Source organism: Oratosquilla oratoria, chromosome 8 (genome assembly GCF_046742065.1).
Source record: "Oratosquilla oratoria isolate Oo_2021 chromosome 8, ASM4674206v1, whole genome shotgun sequence".
NCBI classification, from domain to species: Eukaryota; Metazoa; Arthropoda; class Malacostraca; order Stomatopoda; family Squillidae; genus Oratosquilla; species Oratosquilla oratoria.
Genome location: NC_134784.1, coordinates 60118777 through 60142957, shown reverse-complemented (window position 1 = coordinate 60142957; position 24181 = coordinate 60118777). Strand labels below are relative to the sequence as shown.

The window sequence follows — 24181 nt, the reverse complement described above, 5'->3', positions numbered from 1 at the left end:
AATAAACAAAGGAAAATTTATCATAAAGCCAGATTTTTTTTTTTTTTTTTTTTTTTTTTTTTTTTTTTTTTTTTTTTTTTTTTTTTTTTTTTTTTTTTTTTTTTTTTAGTTTTGAGCTTTGAGTTTTGAATCAGACTAAGGAAACAACATAAAAAAAAGGGAAGAAGTCAGGAATTAAAATGAGTAAATGCAAATATAGATAGCGTACTTTTGCCCAGGTTGGAAAAAAATTACTGTTTGATAATTAACATTTTGCACTTGGAAAATAATAAGCACTTCATTTAGAGGCAAGACAGAAAAGATAGAATGGTGGGGTGGAGTGATATTTGTTGTCAGGATCAAGACAACGGTATAAGAAATGAACCTAAGTGAGGGAAAGGCTGAGGTATTTTGTCTGAAAAGTATAGCCAAAAGACCAAATAGAATGGTCAGCATGATAGCGTAGTCCAAAAACAAGAGTTTGAAATGAAACTGATCACCAGGAAAAGTCAGGCATAGTTTTCCTCGAAAAATACTATCAAACAAAACGAGAATATCGTTCATGTGGGAGACTTTCATTGCAAAGAGGTCAACTGGGAGGAATGGGAAGTGTGTGGTATTGATGATTCATGAGAACAAAATTACCAGATGCTCAAAGAATGAGAATACAATTTTGCATACAGGTATGTAAACTTAATGAATAGCCTAAATGATGATTCCGCCAAACTGGATCCATACATGAATTAAAAACTAGGAGAATATGGGACAAGATCCCACGAACGTAGCTCCTTTCCTGTATACTACATAGTTAAATGCAATAGGGAAATTCACGCACGCACACGCAGACATACACACACACACATGCACAAAGGAACACAAGAACAACGTTTATCTTGTATATTACAATATTTTAGGAAATTACTAGTGCACACGCACCAGCACAAAAATACTAAGTTCTGACTAATCTGTTCTCTGTTCCCGTGTAGATTGACACGCGAACGAGGAACGACCTGCCGAAGCTCGACCTGATGGTGCTCCCCGTGTGGCACCAGGGGTTCTCCGGTCTTGGCGTTAGGGTTCTCATCCTGGACGACGGCATAGAGTGGAACCATGAAGACCTCGTCAGGAATTACGTAGGCACAAACAAAAAGCGTCATCAGTTGCATTTTGTTTAGTGTTTTCATGAATAAGAGGCTCCTTTGACAACTGGTCGAACTTCTCTGAATCTCTGTGCCATTGGGCTTAAAACTGAATGATGCAGCTACAAATGTGAGCGGAAATACAAGGGATTAAAAGGAATAAGAAAAAAAAAACATGAAATAGAAGGCTTATCTAGGTTTCTTTTCTATAATATGAATAATGTTCAATAGAAATACAAAATAGGGTAGCTTTAGGTCCTTCTAAATAATAAAATTTAATGAACCACATTCCTCTACATGCTAAATTTGTTGTGTTAATGGAGGGGGGGGGGGTAGTATGCATATCATACCAATACATCTATATTCTACACCTCTATGAGCCCTCTACCTCTCTCACTTATCCGTAATAGTATGTAGAGAAACGGGGTTAAGTTATGCATTCCCACAATTTACAGTTTCTAGTGTGAAATAGAAATAATCAGATAATGTAGTATTTTGCTTTTAAATGCTTTCTCCCCTTTTTTTTAAGAATATGCTACCTGAGCTACATATTTTCAATATGCAGGTTCAAGAGCGTTTGTCAGACTTTGTTGTCCATTGTATGTTACTTCTTACAAAAAGGGTGTGAATAACAATGCACATTTCTTTCTTCGTTAATTGAAAGATGTGCGTAGATTTTGTATTTTTCAATCCTAATGTCAAATATTATTGTCATGGCTCTAACACAAAGTTCCGCTGATTATAATGTGTGCATCCTACGTGTCTAAACTGCTATGGTTAAGTTACCTTACACCTGTTGTCCTGCTGTAGGTATGAATGATCTTCATGAAAATGTGCAACATTGTCAAGGTATTTAGTTATAATTGATGCCTGTATTTTTAGCATTTTCTCTTAAACATCCATCATTTCTATCCTTTGGGACAATATTGCACTGAAGAAGTTGATTCAGTCGAGGTGGTAAAGAAAAGGTTTTAGGAAGGGAGCATCACGGAGTGGTAGTAGTTGTCAAAAGTCATCAACGTTCACTTTTGAGTGAAGACTAGTCTATTGATAAAAGAATGTAGATTGATTTGATCCATAGGAATGTCACTAAAGCCCCTAAAATATTTCCTGCATAAAATATGTAATCAATACACCATACGGGGAATGTTTTTATGAGATTTGAATGTACTTTATTTATCTTGTAGGACGCATCCATTAGCTACGACATGAACGACGACGACGAGGATCCTTTTCCCTCAAACCACCTTGGAATGATCAACTCGCATGGGACTAGATGCGCGGGCGCAGTAGCCATGGCCGCCAACAACAGCAAATGTGGCGTCGGTGTGGCCTTCAACGCCCGTGTTGGAGGTGGGTAAATTTCATGAATCACTGTAGTAGACTCCAGTGTTCTATGTAAAAGGTGGGTGGGTTCGAGGGTTGTTGTTGAGAATTTATTGTGTAATATTTTCATCTGCAGTTCTATGAGGAGGGCTTTGATGTCCGTTGTTTTATTTGTATATCTAGCATGCCATCATCCTTATGTCTTAGTTTTGTATTTTCTTTTCTTGAAAAACACACTGCGGATGCGTAGTTAACCGGTGTTCTTATGAGCTGTTTATATAGCGCTACCATTGACCCCTCTGGTACTCCACTTGTAACGCCTTTCCACTTTAAGGAATTTCCTTTGTTCGTATCTTCTACCCTACTAGAAAGTCCCATCCACTTCAGCATGGTGCCCCTCCTGCTCAACCCACCTCCCCTTTCTAGTTTTCATCATAGTTTTGACTTGACTTCTCGTAGGAATGTACCCCTGAGGGTTATAGAGAGCAGGATACCTAGTCCCATCACTCCGTCCCGTTTTAGCTGCCAATACGACCCGAGTGGTAGCATTCTTTCTTCCCCCTACCACAGGGGACAGAGGCGAAAATGGAAATATATATTCAAAGAAGTGGTACAAGACTAGTGGTAAGAATGGGTACTTGCTTTTTGACATCCCTTCTAAGGGGGAAAAATCCATTGATATATAGACAGGCTATATTGATCACAATTTTGTGTGGTGCCTTTTCATCTTTATGTCCAAACAAGTTAAATATTCTAACATATTGGTAAGATGAACTGTAGATCCCGCTTTCGGAAAAAAGAATGTTGTACGATGATACGTATATTATGATCACTGTCTGAATCCACCATTTGACGCGCAAACTTGACCGGGAATCAACTTGATCACGTGTTGATATGCCTGCCTCCCCACGCCCCCACATGTATTTCTCGACTAGTATATAAGCCTACCAACCCAATTGTATAACCTCACACACGCACAGACGTCGTGATTTTGGAAAGTGAACATCTCCAATGGGATGTGTCCTGTCTTGTGTACTACGAAGAAGGAAACACCCATTGAAGAAGGAAACACCCACCCAATAATGTGTGTGTAGTGGGCACAGTGAAGTTACTTTATTTATTTAGTGCTGTGGTTTTCATCTGTCATCGCACACCCTAATGGCTAGAGTGAAGGAGTTAGTGACTACAAGTATCGGGAAGAAGGGCAGGGAATATTTTCCCACAGAGGCCTCGGAAGAGCTCTTCACGCCCTAGAAGGCGGCCCGAGTCAGGCCTAGTAGCAGCTACGCGCCCTCCCTGCCAGAGGAGAGCAGCAGCGACTCTTCCTCACTGATAATAGACAGCAACAACGACGCGCCCTCCTCATCGGAAGGCATCCCGAGCAACGCGGACGACGACGCCCTACTTGAACAGTTCCTCAGGAGTGACGAGGAGCGACCAGGCGACGACGAAGGCCAGGGATGGACCACCGTCGTCAGAAACCGCAGAGCCCGCCACCAGCTTCCTCCAAGGCCAAAGTTCAAACTGGGCTACCTAGGGGACCACGACAGCGCCTACCAGGCCATCACTGCTTTCGAGAGGGAGAACCCCAGCCTGAAAATGGAGGTGAGACTCAACCCTCAGGGTGAAAACATCCTCAAGGCCAGGGGCGAGGCCTCCGCAGTACTCCTCCGCCGCCTCGCTGAGGAGGGGAACACTGTGATTCTCCTCAACCCCAATTTGAGACGGCACAAGGTAGTACTGGAGCGCTACCCATTGGACCTGCCCCTGGAAGCGGTAGAGGCTCACCCAAAGATGATCTCAGCCGAGCGACTGCGCTCCCGCGCGGATAAGCTCGCCACAAGGCAAGTGCTGGTGGTGTTGGAGGGACAGCCGCCCCCCCCCCCCCAAACTGGACCTCGGCTGTTGGGGGAGGTACTCTCTGCGCCCTCGTCGGGGGGACCGGTGAGATGCTATAAATGCCAGAGATACAATCACCTCCAGGTAAGGTGTGAATACGCCGCCAGATGTGGCGTGTGCAGCTTGCCACACCCGACGGAGGATTTCATCACAAGGCACAAAGCCAATCAGACCACCTCCGCAAAATGCTCCAACTGCGGAAATAGGCATCATGCCTGGAACCCCCGGTGCCCCGAGAGGCTCCGCAGGCTCCCCAGTTTTCCCTAGCAACCCCAGCAGCAACAGCGGCAGCGCCAGGGGCACCGCAACGGCAGCAACAGCGGCAGCCCCAGGGGCCTCCGCGATGGCAGCAGCGACGCCGCTCGAGGACATCACGCAGCCAGTCGCAGCAACAGCAGAACTTCGTCGCTGGAGCACCACGGCACCAGGATACCAAGCACCAGCACCCGCCACGTAGCCAGCCGAAGCCGCAGCAGCAGCGTCAGCAAGCCTTTCAGCCTGCACCACCACCAACCAGGTCAGCGTGGGGTCGGCGGCAGGCCTCCACGCCCCCCCCCCCCCGCCCAGACCGCGCCAGAGCCGGAGGAAGGGATTAACCGACTGGCCCCTAGGGATCACACACCCCATCGCCAACCCAGGACGCGGAGCCGGGAGCAGCAGCCGCGGGCCGCAGTCTTGGAAACTGGCGGCCGCGCTCCTTCGGCCAGCCCCTCGGCCCGGCGCGGCGGAGCCGGACCTCGCAAACCAGGTGGGGGTGCACGGACCCCTCCCGCCAGCGACGTCGTTGAGGAGACCCTCCATGGACCGAACCGACCCTTCCCACGGCCTGTCACGCATCATGAGCGAGGAAACACGCACAGTCGTCAGCTGTATCGTGGCAAGGATGATGCAACTTCTGGTGAAGCTGCTCACCAACCCCAACCACGACATCAACAAGCAGGAGACCCTGAGCGAGCTTCTACAGGAGACTGTCTCAGTCCTCACAGAGTGTGGTTTCCAGCCACCCCCGACCTGAGGGACACGCACCCCCGCTCCCTCCACCCAGCCGACCCCAACCACCAGAATGGAGAGTCGATGCGCTGAGGCAGACGCCGACGAGGACCAGCTTGCTGGCCCTCCCAGGCTCCAAGTCCTGCAGTGGAACATGCAAGGTCTCCGACCTAAGAGGCACCAAGTACTGCAGGCTATCTTCGCGGAAAACCTTGACGTGGTGCTGCTCCAGGAGACCTTGACGCGTGCCGGCTTTGAGTGGAGGGTGGCGGGTTATTCCCTTCACTCGCTCCCTGCCATAGAGAACACCTGCGGCTGTACGGCGCTGGTGAGGAACACCATCCCTCACCGCAGAGTATCCGCCCCAGTCCACTGCAGGGAGGAAGTGGAGGTCCTGGCACTAGAGCTGCAGGTCGGGGGCATCCCGCTTCTGGTGTACAGCATATACAGGAGCCAACGACACCAGCTGGAAGCTCCTTGAATGGTCGCTGCTTCCAAACACTTCCTGCGAATCTTGTCGGGTTCTTGTATCAGCAGCTCTGCATTCTTCCAGTCCATCAGATGGGACGTTTGGGCCAGCCTTCTCAAGCTCTCCCAGTATTCAATCCCCCTTCTCCTCCTCCTCTTCCTTCCCCCCCTACTTCCTTCTTTCCCCGTTCCCTCCATTCCTCATATTTAATCTCAAGCATGTGTATCTCAACTTGGGACTCGTCACCGCCATCCTGGGCAGCGTGCAGAGCCTTGCCGCATAGGGACGTCGGGTAAGGATGCACTGGATGCCCAGTCACGTGGGCGTGCGAGGTAATGAGTCCGCCGACGTTGCTGCAAGAAGAGCCGCTGGCGCCCCCCACGTGACCAGGCACGTTCCACCTAGTCTGTCGTACGTGAAGGCGCGAGCCAGGCGTGCCGCAGCCCATCGCGCCCACCAGACTCACCGGCAGTTAGAAGGAACAAAAAGACAAGCAGCTTGGTACGCCGCCACCACCGACTATCAGACGTTGGGCGCCTTCCATCAACAGCCCAGAGAGTCAGGCTGGACTACTGCACCAGTGAGGAGCTGTACGACGGCTTCCAGGGGCAACAGTGCGATCACTGCGGAAGGAACAGCCGCCACCCGCCGCTGCACTACCTACTGTCCTGCCCGGCCACGGAGGCCCTCCGATCAACGCCGCAGGCCCCCACTCACCCTGCAGAAGGCAGCCTCCTCAGCAGTCGGGCAACGAGAGCTGCCCTCCTTGTCCGCCACACGCCCATGGACGTGATGCTTGGGGTGCTCAGGGCGGCGCCCCCTCCTCGCTGACCTCCCAACACCCTCACCTTCCACCCACTAGGGCACGATAACTCCCGTTGCCCGCATTGTATATTAATGTATATATCTGTACATATTTTATACAATAAACCTTTATTAATTAATTATCTCAACTTGTTCTTGAAAAAAGTTGTAATAATCGAAACGTCGTACAAATAAAGGCTCCGTCCTCATATGGTGTTTAACTCGAGGATATTCCCCATATCCGCCTCCTCAACACAGGGGAGGCTACCCACACCCGGGGGGGGGGGGAGGCTTGACCTCACTCTCGCCTCGAGCGACCTGGCCGCCGGTACTACATGGCGGGTACATCCTACCCTTACCAGCGACCACTTCGCCACTCTCACCACCCTCCCAGTGCCCCCACTCCCTCTCCACGTTGAAACATCGGGAGAGCAGACTGGGCCAGTTTCCAGGCCTCCCTCGACGAATGGTGAGCCGCCTACCAGCCACCCGTGAAACTTCACCAGCGGGAGAGGGACCTGACTGCTGCTATTGAGAGGGCTGCTGACGCAGTCATCCCCAGGAAAGCCCCGAGCCGTCGCCATCGGCCTGACTGGTGGTTCTACAACGAGGAGGTGCGGGAGCATAACCACGGAGTGAACATCCACAGGAAGCTCTACAAGAGACGCCCCAACCCCACCAACTTGAGACTACTTCAGGACGTGGTAGCCCGCGCATGGGAGGTGTCCCTGAAGGCCAGGGAGGCCAAGTGGTTGGAGTGGTGAGCCTCCTTCAGCCACTACAGGTCTCTAAGACTGCTGTGGAAAAGCGTGAATGCCGTCCCGCCTCACCCCGCTGCCCACCCGCACCCACACCAGGAGGCCGAGAAGTTCGTAGCCGAATTCACCTCCTGTGGCTCCAGTGCTCAGGGCGGCGCCCCCTCCTCCCTGAGCTCTCCACGCCCTCACCTTCCACCCACTAGGGCACGATAACTCCCTCACTGGCGGGCTGCTGCCAGCATTGTATATTAATGTATATATCTCTGTACATTTTTTATACAATAAACCTTTATTAATAATGTATAACCTCCTTCTTTAGGGAGCCGCCCACCACTGCTTAACTGTCAGCATCGCTCTGCCCCGTCACGGGCCAGCTCTATCTCCTTCCTTCGTGGGAGCCGCCCGCTGCTATACTACGGTCAATTACACTTTGTCTCGCTGGGGGCCAACCCTTTTCTCCCTTTAGAGAGCCGCCCGCCGCTGACTTGTCAGTACTGCCCTGCCCCGGAAGGGGCCAGTCTCTTTCGGAAGCACATGCGAGAAGTGAATCCTACTCACATCTTGTGGAAAACATACACACAGTTCCCACGAGCATAACCACATCCTACGCACAAACATCTACACGTATTTTTCTTCGGCTAAAATTCGCTTTCTTTCTAACTTATTCTCATACTACATCTTATTTCAATTTACCTCCCATTTATTTTACCTTTACGCCTCCTACTATTTTCTCCACTTTTGGTTGCTTCAGATGCAGGCATCGCCCCCCGGGTTTCCTGCCCATTCCTCCTGCCACGATCGTCACCCTTAGAATTGACCCTAAAATGCGCTTACCGACAATAGCTGACTTTTATACACTACTATTTTTTTGTGTGTGTAAAGGTGGGACTTCGTCAGGGGTGTGTTATGTCGCCCTGGCTGTTCAATCTTTACATGGATGGGGTGGTGCGAGAGGTGAATGCAAGGGTAGTGGGTCAGGGGTTGGAGATGATTAAAGAAAATGGAGAAAAGTGGGAGGTGAGCCAGTTGTTGTTTGCTGACGACACTGCGCTTGTAGCAGGATCAGAGGAGGGATTGAGGAAGTTAGTGACAGAGTTTGAGAAGGTGTGTAAAAGAAGGAAGCTGAAGATAAATATGGGTAAAATTAAGGTGATGAGATGTACAAGGGGGAGAGAGTGACAGCAGGCTGGAAGTTAGCATTAAGGGTGAAAGACTGGAGGAAGTGGATAGTTTTAGATACTTGGGTGCGAATGTGGCAGGAAAGGGAGGAGTGGGGGTGGAGGTAGAATGTAGATTGAGAGAAGCGAGTAAATGCCTTGGTGGATTGAAAAGTGTAATGAGAAATAGACATCTGGGAAAGGATGCTAAGAGGAGGTTATGTGAAGGAGTGATTGTGCAAACAGCATTGTACGGGGCAGAAACATGGAGCATGAGAGAGGAAGAGAGAAGGAGTTTGAATGTGTTTGAGATGAAATATCTTAGAAGTATGATAGGGGTTACTAGGCTGGATAGAGTGAGAAATGAGGAGGTGAGGAGGAGAACAGGGGTGGAAAGGGAACTGCGAGATAGGGTTGATGAAAGAGTATTGGGGTGGTTTGGTCACATGGAAAGAATGCGTGAAGAAAGATTAGTAAAAGAAGTGTGGAAGGCGGAGGTGGAAGGAGTGAATATGAGGGGGCGTCCTAGGATGAGATGGATGGATGGGGTGAAAGGGGCATTACAAATGAGAGGAATGTCTGTGGAGGAAGGACGGGAGAGGACAGAAGATAGGGATGAATGGAGAGGGGTTGTGTATAGATGAGGCTGTGATGCATCAGGGGGAGTGGGTGGGGGATGGGGGGTGAGGAAGTATGTATGAGAAAAAAAAATTGACGCAGCCAGAAGGGATTTCTCCCCGTCTTCTCCTTTTCTGCATGAGGGGACGGAGAGGGGGGGTCGCCGAATTTATGAAGCGGCCTTGCTGTGGATGTGCTGTCTTGCGACACTGCTTCTGACCCAGGGCAGTTGACAGGATGCAGGGATGACCAGTCATCCAAGGGGTGCCAAGATAAGAGGGAGGGAGGAGGGTGGAGGGGAGTGAAATATATAGGAAATGGAATGGGTGGGAGTGTTTTCTATGCCTTTTTCTTTTTGGCTACCCCCCGTGTAGGGGGATAAAGCCTTTGGTATATGTATGTGTGTGTGTATTTTTTTTTACAGATATCTCCATAGGTAATCCATAATCCATAAATCACGCTGAATAGGGCCACAGACAGTGATAGTAATATGCGTATCTTTGCACATTCTTTTTGTCCAATTTTATACCGTCTATCTACCCATTTCTGTAAAATATATATGAGTGGGATCAGTGAGAGGTGGTGGTCCTGCAAGAAGGACATCAAAGAGGATAATCTCCTTCTCAGCCACCTTCAAAACGCGTCAACATTTTCCATGGACGGACAAGAGCCCCCCTGAACATAAGCCCCTACCTGAAATCACCAAAGGTGGATGTAAGCCCCCAGTATATACATGGTACATTTATCTATCTATTAAATATATAATTATTTGTGTATTTTCTCTGATCTCTGTTTGAGAGAAAAAGGTGGTGCAAAAGTAAAATTGCAATTACAAATTAATGACTTCTTTTAATCCGCTTTTGTAATACAAACGGAGGTGTTCCAAATTGTAATTGATAATCACTTACATGACTTCAATTTTTCACATCCTACATTGGGGAAACATCACACGATCTGAAAAACCGGATACGAGAACACCGTTACGATGTCCGCCATGATGTCACCACCACCTGATAGACTGGGAAAATGCGGAACTTCTGATACATGAACCCGACAAGATCTGTAAAAAATGTTTGGAAGTAGCCAGCATACAAGGAACCAACATAATTGAACAAAATAGGGGTATGCAAAGTCACAATATTGTTCACCATTTCTGCATCAGAGTTTGTCCATGTTTAGATGTTCGGCTGCCCACCACGAATGTTATGACTAACCCCTCTGAGGAACTGAGGAATGGTCTTCTTGTCAGAGACCCTATCTTCACAAAGGTTGCGTAGCCGAGACTGAAGCTCCATGTACACCTTCTTGGTACGATTCCTTGGCCGGACACCCATATCTGCCCGGAGCAACACTGTGGTGACTCTGGCACATTCGGCTTTCAGTCACTCTTCTAACTTCCAGATGAATGGATGATGGTGGCCAATAAGGGATGAAAACTTGTTGTTCCAGCCCTCGCTGATGTTGTTGGTACGTGGTTGATTATCCAAAGTGACTTCATGCATGTTCCAGAGTTCGGGCGGAAACGTTGGAGGAACACGGCGAATGGTGATGGGTGCAACACTGCCTACACGGTCACTGGCAGATCGCCAAATATGCTGCTTCAGCTTGCCGGTGACATAGGTCTCATCAAAGTACGTGACAAGTTCATCTGCTTCATCAGGTTGTGTGTCCTTGAGGTACTGCATACCTTCCAGCACCTCAGAGGGTGGCAGAAGGGCTAGAGCATCTAGCATGCCACAAAAAAGGCGAAATTCTTCATCTGACTTGTACAGGTTGGTGAGACCTAGGGTCTAGATCTTCCTCCGGGTCGCCTGAGCTAGATGGTTAAAACAGTACTGGATCTGGACATGCGAACCAAACACTGCTCGCTCAAAGTCAATGATGATATGGGAAGGATCACAACCATGCTCTTCAAGCGGATGTAGGACATTTAGTCTTCTGACAATTAGTCTTCTGGACAACTGGTCTTCCACTAGTTAGTCTTCTAAAATTGGACATTTAGTCTTCTGATGTCTACTTCAAATTTAGAATAGCAAAATGCCAATAATTATTTCTATTTATTTTTGAAGCACCAACATAACTACTTTGGTTAATTTATCATTAATATTTTCTTTATTTTTATTCACTTATGAATGAATATAATAAAAAAAAATCCTTTTGGTGCCAAATAAGTTGAAATAAGACATGACTTAAGAGTGGTGTATATGAATGGGGCCGAAACATCCAGGGTTGACAATTTCATGAGGCCGAAACGTCCAAGGTCGGGTCACCTCCGTGGCCCAGAGAAGTTGAAAGCTCAAGCCCAACGTGTGCGGTCGTTTAGGCCTAATGAAACTGTCGACCCCGGACGTTTCGGTCCCATTCATATGTACCGCTTTTAAGTGATGTCTTATTTCAGCTTCTTTGGTTACAGAAGAGAATTTTCTATCTTATTTTAAGATATTGTGACTTCACAAAGTAATTTCACAATTATCCTAAAATAAAGTCTATTATGAGTGCATAACCTTTATTGGATTTCAGATACATTTTCACTTCTAAGAAAACATGGTTTTGCTTTGCAAGGGAATTTCAGTCTGTCAGTTATATAATGTGTTAAGATATACACATTTTTTACCTTCTATTCTATGTGAAAGGAAATGATTAATGTTATTCCAAAGTTTGTTACTCTTGACCTGAGGTCAACCGATCATCCTTGTACTTGGAAGACCACCTCCAATAGGGAGACCTGACCTCAAGATATTCATTTTCACATTCCTCACTGATATACTGAACGGATAACTCGTCTTCGGACAACTGGTCCGCAAAACTGCAAACTTGAACAACTAGTTCACGCAATTGATTCACCATCACACATACACCTCATTTTAACAGCACATCAATCAACATGGTATACGCCATACCAGGCGTGTAATACAATGTACCCTAGAGTCTCTAATCCTCCTATTCTTATCTTATTTATCATTTATATATGGTTATATTAAATCACCAATTGATAATAAAATAATAATAATAAATGAAGTTTTAAGCTGATTATCTTATTCTAATTTGAAAACAAGTTACTGGGAAGACTAAATGTCCCCATTTATTTTTCAAAGGAAGACTAATTGTCAGAAGACTAATTAGTGGAGGACTAATTGTCCTGAAGACAAGAACCCTGAGCAAGATTTCGTAGCTGGACTGAGTCTTCCGTTGAAGAAGGGCATAGACGAGGGGTAGGAAAACACCATCAACTCTTCCCTGGAGAACATACAGTTGCATGAAGACTGACGTGGCCGTGGCAAAGCTGCCATCCATGCACCAAGTATCTGCTACTGCTAGCTGCTGGAGATGTTCTTCTGTGGCAAAGATGATGATACGTTCATCAGAATCGGGACCACTTTCATGTAGGAGGAACTGAACTGGAGAGTCGCCTGCTGTCACAGCCCATTCACCACTGATGATAAGTTCATGAAGAGACTGGGGCTCTTTGGGACCGGGTACAGACAGTTGCTCACCGGACAATTACTCACAGGACAGTTGCTCACCGGACAATTGCTCACCGGACAGTTGCTCACCGAACAAGTGATAAATGGGACATTTGCTCACCAAAGGATTATTTTAGTTATATTGAAGTTTATTACAGCAATAATATACAAACCTAATAACATAATATACATGATTTTTTAGTTATATTGAAGTTTATTACAGCAATAATACAGGATTTTTTTGTTATATTGAAATTTATTACAACAATAATACACAAACAATATACAAACTTTCATATTTTAGTTTTTAATTAATTATAAAATTCAATACCAATTTCTTCCATCAACATATAGTGATTACAGTTTTATAACTGGTGCAGTGCTGAAGTGAGTTTATTGTCCTTTGTGGTTTACAAGAGTCCAGTCTAATGGTGTGGCCAAATGCATTTAGAAAGTCAGGAAGGCACTGACTTCCTGCAGCATACCCCTGGCACAGATAAAGTAAATCTTTATCATAATTGTTAGAGGACAAGAACTTATCAAACCCTACAATATAATCTAATACATTGTTTTTAGTGGGTTTCATTGACTACTTACCCTAACACTTCTAGTTCATGAACTAGAAGTGTTAAGGTTAGGAGTCAATTCAGACTATGAAAGTAAAATTTTCGACTTATTAAATGACAGAGATACATACGAACAGTTAGCCACGCCATTAGACTGGACCAGTAAAAGATCATTACTATATATTGATGGAAGAAATTGGTATTTGATTTTATAATGAATTAAAAACTAAAAGTTTCGATATTGTTTCTGTATTATTGCTGTATATATATAATACAATATAACTAAAAACAATCCTCTACATTGTTTGTTATTAAGTTCAAGAAAAGTAAAAAATAATCCTTTGGTGAGCAAATGTCCTATTTGTCACTTCTCCGTTGAGCAACTGTCCGGTGAGCAACTATCCGGTGAGCAACTGTCCTACACCCCTTTGGGACGGTTACTGGCACGGGCCCTCCTCAGCACACGCTTGCATATATCAGCGGCTGGTAAACGAGCTTTCACTGCATCAGCAACAATGGCATTAGCAAAAATAAAGATCTGGCTTGGTTTGTCAAGGCTGGTAGTTGCTTTCCTCTTCATACTTTGCCGGCACTTCTCCACGTCAGCTGGATGGCAATGGTCAATATGTACAAAGGGAGACTGGTGATCCTTGGTGGTTATAACAATGCCTGTGCATCTAACAGGAGGATCACGTTTGACACATCGCCACGTTAACTTATCAGCTGTGGCAGAGCAATGTTTCTTGGTATACATGAAACCATCCAGACAAAGTTTCAGACCACCACGTTTAGTAGTGATTAACTCCATAGTAACTAATACATACACCACTGATCAACTTACAACACTGAATGACCCTCGCTTTTTTTTTTTTTTTTGTTTTTTTTTTTTTTTTTTTTTTTTTTAAATTAGTCCCAGCGGAGGGATCCGATTTAGGGACTGTCTTTTAGTTTCTCAATATTAGCTGTGTGTCTACATCTAGTATATCTAATTCGTCTCCGGGAAGATGTCGAGCGCCAGTGGCGCTATAATAAGTGTCCAACTGGTGAGGTGGAGATTAGGTGGGCTGCCATGATGATGCTGTGGTGGTCGGTGATTGAATATAACATTCTTGGGGGGGTTCTTCCCAAGGAGGTTCAGCAGCGATTGGAGGTGGTTACGAAGGATGGGGCATAGGAATAAGCAGTGGAGGAAAGAGACCAGCTCCGTCCCGCAGGCACAGACGGTCTTCAGATAGCGGGTTTTCCAGTGGTTGACACGGATTCTTGAGATGAGGTGAAGAATGTGGGTTGGAAGTGGATGAGGGTGGGTCCAGAGGGTTCCCTTATTGCATGTCTTGATGGGCCAGCCTCGGGTAGCGGCAGTCCCGGCATATTCCTCTGACCAGAGCTCCCATGTTGCTTGGTCAATTTTTTTGTTGGCATCACTTGTTGAAAAGCAGAGCGAGATGCAATCCTCTTCAGAGGTTAGGGCCCCTCGTTTGGCGGCTCGGTCGGCCATCTCGTTTCCATGGATGCCTACATGGGAGGGCACCCACTGGAAACGAAGACAGAGTCCGCGTCGTGCGATTTCTTCTGAAAGGATTAGAAATTTCCTTGAGGATTTCCGGTCTTGTTTTGCAGTACTCACTCTGTATTACATTTAGGCTGGACTGGGAGTCCGATAGGATGACTATTTGCGTTGGGGAACGGGGGAGAGTTTTGACTTTATTCAAAGCTTCTCTGATGGCGACGAGTTCGGCAGTTAGGATGGTGGTGGGCGGGAGCTTTACTTCGAAGTGCTCTCGCGTGGTCTCGAAGAACAGTCCTGCTCCTGTTCTGCCGTCACTGAGTACCGATCCGTCTGTGAAGATCTTGAAGTCGTCTGCGTATTCCTTAGCCAGCAGTTCTCGAGTACAGGTGGCAATTTGATGTGGGGGATCTTCTTTTGCTACTCCAGGGACATTGGTTCGTACCTCCGGCGGCTTCATGATCCAGGGTGGGTATGGATCGATTTGGGCTTGGGGGGCACGGAGGCGGTCGGCTGGCTCTATTCCCGCTCTTGAACATAGACCGGAGACAGAGGAGACCAGACCATGTCCTGACACAGTAGGTGGGGCTGGGTTCCAGCCTTCGCCTAGTTCAGTGTCCGTGGAGTTAGGTACCCTCGCTGAGCTGAAGAGGTACTTGCAGGTTTCTCTCTTCAGGCGATGCCAAAGTGGGAGGATTCCGGCTTCACAGTATACTTGCTCCTGAGGGACAGACTGCGGGAGTCCGAGTCCTAGCCTAAGTGCTTGGCACTCGACCGTAGCCATTCGACGGATGGCCGACATGGGCAGGTCGTGCAAAGCTTGTGCGCCAAACAGAAACCGGGAGCGGACTAGACTCTGGGTGAGGTGGATGAGTGTTTCTCTCCGCTGCCCCCATGATTCGTGTCGGACGGCCCTAATGAGGTTGAGGGCACGTCTTGCATTATTTATGGCTTGTTGGATCTGACTAGTCCAGCGACCATCTTTTTGAAAGATGACGCCCAGGTATCTGACTGAGGGTGAGGGGGGCACTTCTGTGCCGCAGATGCTGAGGACGTTCCAGGATGGGTAATGGCCTCTGTTGTAGCCAGGAAGGTGCACAGGCATGTACACTGTCTTATTTGGAGAGAGTAGGAAGCCGAGGCTTTCGAGGTGGCGGACAACACTGTCTACTTGACTCTGGAAGAGGCGGAGTTCTGCCTTGTGTTGGGCAGAGTCCTTCTTCGGACGTCTATGCCTTGATCGGCGCCACACGGCTATATCGTCGGCATAGGCGGTAATGGTGGTGTCCTTCCTCAGCCCTTTCCCGATGTCGGCTAACATTAGGGCGAAGAGAGTGGGTGCTACCACTGGGCCTTGGGGAACTCCCATGTCGACAGGCATTCGCCCGCTCAAGACTCCCTTCCAGCGCACTACTATTGAGCGGCCGGAGAGAAAGGAGCGAACGAAGGAATACAACGCTGGGGAGACTCCGATAGATTTAAGCTTCAGCAGAAGTTTGGCGTGCCATACGGTGTCGAAGGCTCGGGCGATATCCAGGAAACAGGTGTGCAGAATCCTCTTCTGCCACTGGGCCTTACGGACATGTTCTGCGAGTCGCACGATGTGGTCATTGATGCTTCTTCGTCTTCGGAATCCTGCTTGAAGCTTCGGGAGTACACCCTTGGTCTCGATGGTGTGAGTGAGGCGATTTAAGACCATCCTCTCGTAGATTTTCCCGACGTGAGAGGTGAGGGATATGGGTCTGTGGCTGGCCACCATGTGACGTGGCTTGTTCTTTTTGGGGATTGGGGTGACCGTGGCTACTTTCCAGGCACCCGGGACTATTCCCTCTGCCCAATATTTGTTAAAAATAGACAGGAGGGTGTCCTGGAGTGGAGGAGGGAGATGTCTCAGTAGGGGGTAGGTGATTTCGTCAGCTCCCGGGGATGCCGTGGAACCCTGGGTGACCCTCAAGGCTCTGCGAAGTTCAAACAATGTAAGGTGGGTGTCCGAGCCCTTTGGAGGAGAGAGGTCCATGTGGCTTTCCTCTTCTCGGCGCCTGCTCTGCTGTGCTTCTGGTAGGTGATCCGTGCTACTGACGTTCCCGAAGTGGTGTAGGAATCCTTCGGCTTTTTCTTCAGGTGTGCGAAGGATTCTCCCGTCTGTGGTGGTCAGGTTCCTGTCGGGGGGGTTGTAACGCCTCTTGAGTACCTTGAGTTTCCTCCAGGCTGCACCGAGGTCTTCGTCCTTCCCTTTGGTGTCTTCCCAGTACTGTAGTTTGGCTTGTGCAATAATCTTTTTGCATTGTGCCTTACTTTGTTTCATTGCCTTGTGACTGGCGTCGGAGCCTTCCTCCATGAAGCGTTGATAGGCTCGTCGTTTTCGTTGAACCGCTTCTTTGCACGAAGGGGCCCACCAGGGGTGTCCACGTCTTCCCTGGAGGTCCCTCGTCAGTGGGATGGCTTGGCGTGCTGCGATGAGCAGAAGTTCAGTAAATTCTGCATTGATATCATCCGATGTTCTGGCGAGGTCCGGACAGTACTGGGAGTTGGCGAGGTATGCTTTGTATTTCTTCCAATCTGCTTTATTGAGATTGAGCTGCTGTCCTGCTGGAGGTAGGTAGGTTGTGGGTGCCAGGTGGATCGTTACTTGTATGGGGAGATGGTCTGAAGAAAGGGGGTCATCCAGGGGGGGACCAGTCCGTTGCTCCAGCTAGGTTTGGTGACACAAAGGAGAAATCAATGGCTGACGTACTGTGGGACGAGACATCAGGGATCCTGGTGTGACTGCCGTTGTTGAGAAGGACCAGATCAACCAGATCCAGCTGTGAGGCTATGGCTGGTGAGGAGTTGGGGTAGCCATCTTCCCACAGGGCGTCTCGGCAATTAAAGTCTCCAAGGACGACCCACTGTCCGGTTAGCTTTGCCAGCCAGTCGAAGTGCCGAGTTGTGGTGGGGTTGTAATAGTTTAGTATGGATATGTCCTGATTGCTTTCCATACTTACAGTAGTGACAACCGCATATCCTTCCTCCAACTTGTCAGGAAGGGTCCCGCGCTGAGACGAGAGTCCGTTTGTGACGTACGTGGCAACACGGACTTCCCCGTCTGCGTCCGTCTCGTAAAATGGTGGATAGGGGAGTAGCCTAGGCTTACGAACTAGTGATTGTAGAGCAACCACATCGTAGGTGTGCTCGGCGAGGTGTTGGACTAGTAAAGTCGCGGGCAGTGTTGATTGCCCGACAATTCCACTGTAGCATCCTAAGCGCAGCCATGGTTGGAGAGGTCCAGTACTGTGTTCAGGATCACGAAGATTCCATCGAGGAGGCGGGCTGCCAAAATCTTGGCATATATATACACACAAAAATGATACTCACACCTGAGTTAGTCATTAAGAAAGGACGTCTGATATAGGCTTTGATTCCTGCTCAGCAGAGTTGGAAGTGAGTTCATACATATGCTTAATTAAATCAAGTTAAAATTAAGCTCCTATGTAAATGCTTATATATTTCAGTTTAGTGTAAATTGTATTTGTTATTTGTATTTTTTTTTCTTTTTTTGCAAAAAAAAGAAAAAGGGATTATATATAAAAAAAAAAAACACCCTTACCGCACTGTGACCATTAGTCAGTCTTTTAGTTTAGTGTAAATTATATTTGTTATTTTTTTTTGCAAAGAAATTTATATTTTGGGATTATATAAAAAAAAAAATCCCCTTTACTGCACTGTGACCAGTAGTCAGTATTTTAGTTTAGTGTAAATTATATTTATTATTCTTTTATTTTGTTATAAAGAAATTTAAATTTTGGGATTGTATATAAAAAAAAAGCTTACTGCACAGTGACCAGTAGTCAGTCTTTAGTTTAGTGTAAATTATATATGCAAAGAAATTTAAATTTTGGGAGTATATAAAAAAAAATCCCACTTTCTGTACTGTGACCAGTAGACAGTATTTTAGTTTAGTGTAAATTATATATACATACATATATATACATATATACATACATATATATATATATGTTTCATTAAAAGTGATGGCTAGTTGTGCATTAATAATTTTCTTAATGGTATTTTCCATATACCTTATTAAGGATTTGTTTTCCTTAGGAAGGAAATTTATGACTTGGCTGTATGTAGTCATATTAGCTAGATCGCGATTTCGGGTTCAAGACCCTTCTTCAGTAGCTATAGGGATAAGAATTAATCCGAAGATTCTAGTAAAGATCTAAGTTTTATACTAGAGTTCCTATACTTGCTAATCACTGGGGGAGGTCACCTGGTATTACGGGCAGGGACGAAATGTCACGTGTGCTAGGGAGCCTCCGGGTTTGTGTTGTGGCGGAATGTGGCGTTTTGTCTCGTAGTTGGACGAGTGGCGTTTTGTCTCGTATTGGCGTTTGTGGTGTTATGTCTCATGTTTTTATTTGTAACGGTTTGTCTCATGCTTGGAAGGGCTCTAAGGTCTTCTGCTTGTACATTTAGGTTTGGGCTCAACTCTTTAATATACAACGCTTCTAAAATTGGGAGGCGTCTATCGTCAGTACATAAATCCAAAATCTCGGTGTTTTTCTCTAGTGTCTCTCTTGCTAGTGTTATGCCGTGGGCTTCTCTTAAGTGATTTTTAGGGGCTCCAGATGTCAGGTGGTATGAGAGGCGACGGGATAACCTCATTGTCGTCATGCCAATATAGGTGGATGGGAGGGCTTCACAGTTCCCTCGTGTACATTTGAACCTATAGATGACATGTGATTTCTGAAGTTCCTCTCTTGTAGGGGGCTGTTTCTAATAAGAAGGTGGCTAGTTTTCTTAGGGAATATTGTCAGTGTATTTGGGCAGGAGTTTTTCTCTAATGCATGTTTCATTAAAAGTGATGGCTAGTTGTGCATTAATAATTTTCTTAATGGTATTTTCCATATACCTTATTAAGGATTTGTTTTCCTTAGGAAGGAAATTTATGACTTGGCTGTATGTAGTCATATTAGCTAGATCGCGATTTCGGGTTCAAGACCCTTCTTCAGTAGCTATAGGGATAAGAATTAATCCGAAGATTCTAGTAAAGATCTAAGTTTTATACTAGAGTTCCTATACTTGCTAATCACTGGGGGAGGTCACCTGGTATTACGGGCAGGGACGAAATGTCACGTGTGCTAGGGAGCCTCCGGGTTTGTGTTGTGGCGGAATGTGGCGTTTTGTCTCGTAGTTGGACGAATGGCGTTTTGTCTCGTATTGGCGTATTAATTCTTATCCCTATAGCTACTGAAGAAGGGTCTTGAACCCGAAATCGCGATCTAGCTAATATGACTACATACAGCCAAGTCATAAATTTCCTTCCTAAGGAAAACAAATCCTTAATAAGGTATATGCAATTTACACAGAGAAATTGCTGCTCACTGCAGTCCTGGGTAGGATGTCCTTTGCTGCATTTAGCGCACCGAGGTGCCTTGCGTCGGCACTCCTTCCTAGAGTGCCCCAGGAGTTGACACTTTGTGCATCTTTTTTACTGGAGCGACGTAGGGGACAACTTGGTGTAAGGTAATATCCTAATCTGAGAGTAGAGGGAAGGGTGTCAGCAAGAAATGCCACTCTTACTGACCCTGTTGGTACGCCCTCCTTTGACATGAGCCTCTTGATATCATCGACGGGAAGATCTTGGGTCTCCAGGTCTCTCTTGAGCAAGCTTTCCGCGTCGTCATCGATGGGAACTCCCTTCACTACTCCCACGACGATTGTCTTGGGGATTCTGGTAATTATCTCGATTTTTTTGGCGGTCCGTTCTTAGGACAGGGGTGCGTAGGAGCAGTCCCTGCTGTTTTGCCAATGAGCAGCTAATCAGCCATTCTCCAGAGGGAGTTTGTCGAATTCCTTCGACTGGGCCCACAGTCTCCTTGATCAGCTGTGCTTGCGTCCAGGACCCCAGCTTTAGGAATCGGGCCGGATTCTCCGTGGGTTTGATTATCACTGGGAACTTCGACGGGCTATGTGCGGGTTGGTTTTTTTTTTTTTTTTGGGACGATGGCGGCGATTGTAGACAATCTGCCATCCTCCCTCCTTTGGCTTACAGTTTGACGCGGCGACAGTGGCGTATGTCAAACTGGTCGACTGACCTTCCTTGTCTGCCTCTTTTAAGGCATTTGAGGGTGTAGGTGCGTCTGTTGGAGTTGATGGAGCGGGATGCTTGTCCATGGAAACTGCGTCAGGAAGGCTGTGTTCCGAAGTTTGGGCAGTGTCCCCCTTTGCATTTCTTCCAGGGGGGATCCGGTTCAGCAGTTTTGTGAAAGGGGTCTCTTCCATCCGCTGAGCACTTTCATTGGAGTAGGTGACTTTTAGTCTTTTTTGCCGATGAGGTTCATCAGGGTGTTCATCATCTTCTTCGTCCTCGCTGGAGGAGAAGATGCTCTTGCGTTGAAAAGATTCCTCCATGTTCGTGTGTCCGGAATGTGCAAAGATTCTGGGAAAGCTCTATGAGAGAATAGTATTGAATCGACTGAAGTCCCAGGTGGAAGATAAGGAAAGCCCTCCCAAAACTTCAAGCCGGATTTAGAAAAGGGAGAAGCATCACTGACCACATCGTGCCGACTCTCCGAACATATACGTAGGGCCCAAAGACAGAGGCGGATTCTACAGACGTGCTTTTTAGATATTGCCAAAAGCTTTTGATACCGTCTGGCACGGTAAACTGCTATCTAAAACTCAAGTCTATTGGAGTTTCGCCGGGACTGTACAAATTTGTGCAGTCCTTCCTTTCAGGTTCGATCCATGGTTGTACGCTGGAAAGGACACCTCAGCCGATCGTCAACCATTGGATATGGGAGTCCCCCAGGGCTCCGTAGTTGCCCCGCTCCTCTTCGCATTGCTCCTTGGGGATGTAGGAAAAGGAGTGAGAAAGGACACTGTCGTCACAGCCTATGCTGATGAAATAGCATTATGGAGGAAAGCCAGGCACCGGCGGCCCAAAAAGGATTCTGTCTGCCCAGCACAAGTCAGAACTCCGTCTCTTTCAGAGACAGGTTGACCTGGTAATGACCCAACTGACCGACATGGGCTTCATGCTTTCCGCAGCAAAGACTGTTTACATGCCAGTCCACGGCATAGGTTACAACAGAGGAGACTGCCCTGACTGGAATTACATCAAAGTGGACGGAACTCCCATATACCCAGCTAAGGCAGTTCGATATTTAGGGGTCATCTTCCAGAGAGACGGAAAATGGACTAGCCACATAAATCAGGTCATAATAAACGCTAGACGAGCCCTAAATCTCGTCCGAGTCATCCGCCGAGAGCCCTGGGGTCAAAGGAGGGAAACACTGATATCCATAGTCAAGAGTTTGGTACGCTCCCGACTCCTCTTCGGATCTCCTGCCATGCACGATCTTCCCCCGGGGTAGTGTATAGATTAACCAGAGTGGAGTGCCAAGCGCTCCGCCTGGGTCTCGGTTTGCCAGCATCAGTTCCACATGAACAAGTATATAATGAAGCAGGTGTTCTTCCTCTTTGGTATCAACTGAAGAAAGATGCCTGCAAATACTTGTTCACCAGTGCTAAAGTTGCAAATTCTACGGATGAGGAACTCCGGGAGGATTGGTTGCCGGCCTCACAGACGACGCACATTCAAGGTCTGCCTGGCTCCGTCAAGGACCTCTGCATAAAAGCCGGGCTTCCTCCCGATGCGAGACAACTTGTTTCCCAGTGTCAGGTGGATCTCTTTCACCCCTGGGTACTCAAACCACCAACAGTTGTCTCAGAAATTCCGGGATTGAGATGCCAAGACGGTCCGCATCTTCTCCTAGCACATGTGAGGGAGATGATAAGGACGGAGTAACAAGGAGGACTTCCTTGTCTACACGGATGGCTCTGTGCTTGAGGATGGCCGCACAGGCGCAGGGATATTCTTGGAAAACACACAAGAGTCCATCTCCGTGAAGCTTCCCCCCACCTCCATCTTCTCGGCCGAATTAATCGCCATTCGGGAAGCCATTAAAATAGTTCTCGCTCTTCCCCATCCGCCAGCTTGCATCACCGTGCTCTCAGATTCAAGAGCCAGCCTTAAGGCACTTCAGAGCTGTCAATGCGACTCGCAACCAGACATTTTGCAAGAAATACTGCACCTCACTGCTGAGGCCTCCAACAAAGATATTCAGATAAGATATCAATGGTTCCCTCACATGTGGGGTTGCACGGTAATGAAAAGGCGGATGGGGCAGCCAAGAAGGGCGCCCTGGCGCCTGAAGAGGACATGATTTCCATCAAATTCACGGTCAGCGACGCCCTGCACAAGATCAACAGAGCCATCTGGGAGACCTGGGAGGCAGACTTCACCGCCACTGCCATCGCTCGGGGATGGCCGACAACAAACTGTCACGGATTAAAAACCCCGACCTTCCCCTCTGTACCCCCTTATATGTTTAGCCATGATATCCAGAATAAGGGTAAATCATTGGCGAACCAAATTGTTAAATCTTCTCTGTACCTGTGGCAGTGAACAGGTATCTTTCAATCACTGCCTTTTCGTTTGCAGACAGTTCAGGGACCATTTTAAAGTTTTAAGAAATCTCTTCGGAGATCCCTCCACCGCCCTAGACCAATTGAGGGCAAACAGCACATCAGACGCCGGAAAATCCCAAATAATCCTGGCTGCCAGCCTAATCTGCTCTTCCCCCGTGGGAGGCCTACTATGACCCCCTCCAGCCGGGTCAAATATAACAAAATTCCGCACTCCGGTAAATAAATAAATATAAAATTAAATTAATAAATAAATAAGATATTACGGCCATAGAAGCAATTAAAGACAGTCCCGAAATCGGCTAGCTCCGCAGGGACTAAAATAAAAAAAAAAAAGAAAAAAAAGAATCTTCGGATTAATTCTTATCCCTATAGCTACTGAAGAAGGGTCTTGAACCCGAAATCGCGATCTAGCTAATATGACTACATACAGCCAAGTCATAAATTTCCTTCCTAAGGAAAACAAATCCTTAATAAGGTATATGGAAAATACCATTAAAAAAATTATTAATGCACAACTAGCCATCACTTTTAATGAAACATGCATTAGAGAAAAACTCCTGCCCAAATACACTGACAATATATATATATATATATATATATATATATATAGTTAGTTTATTCAACAAAATAAAATACAATTTAGACATACATATATACAATTATTATTATTATTATTATTTTATTTTTTATTTTTTTTTTCAAAATTAGTTGTTGAAAAGGGAGAGCGAGAAGCAAAGCTTATGGGGAGTTGCTCTCCCTTTAAGGATTTTTTTTTTTTTACATGTTAGTATGATACATACATGCACATATACACACATATATACACATATATACATATGTACACACATACATACATACACATATACACACACAACTTGGTGGCGCAGTTGGTATAGCACTGAACTGCCACGATAGTGGCCCGCAGTTCTAGGTTCGAATCCTGCCCAGGGCCGAAATTATTTCGGTACCGCTGCGCTTCGAGTCGTTACTCTGACTCTCGTGGGCGGGGAGTTGGGTGTGTGTGTGT

The 24181-nt window shown here is 46.8% G+C and overlaps 1 protein-coding gene across 3 annotated transcripts in view; it reads left to right on the top strand.

The window, feature by feature from the left end:
• The window catches only part of LOC143027766 (neuroendocrine convertase 1-like), a 159656-nt gene that overhangs the window by 40211 nt on the left and 95264 nt on the right, over nucleotides 1-24181 (top strand). For 2 of the 3 annotated variants that reach the window (XR_012966647.1, XM_076189293.1), the window contains exons 4-5: nucleotides 966-1112; nucleotides 2306-2471. Coding sequence is in view for 2 of the 3 variants with exons in the window: in XM_076189293.1 (XP_076045408.1) it covers nucleotides 966-1112; nucleotides 2306-2471 (313 nt within the window). In the remaining variant the exon portion in view is untranslated. The remainder of the gene's footprint in view (nucleotides 1-965; nucleotides 1113-2305; nucleotides 2472-24181) is intronic. The other variant, XM_076189294.1, reaches the window with a different exon arrangement.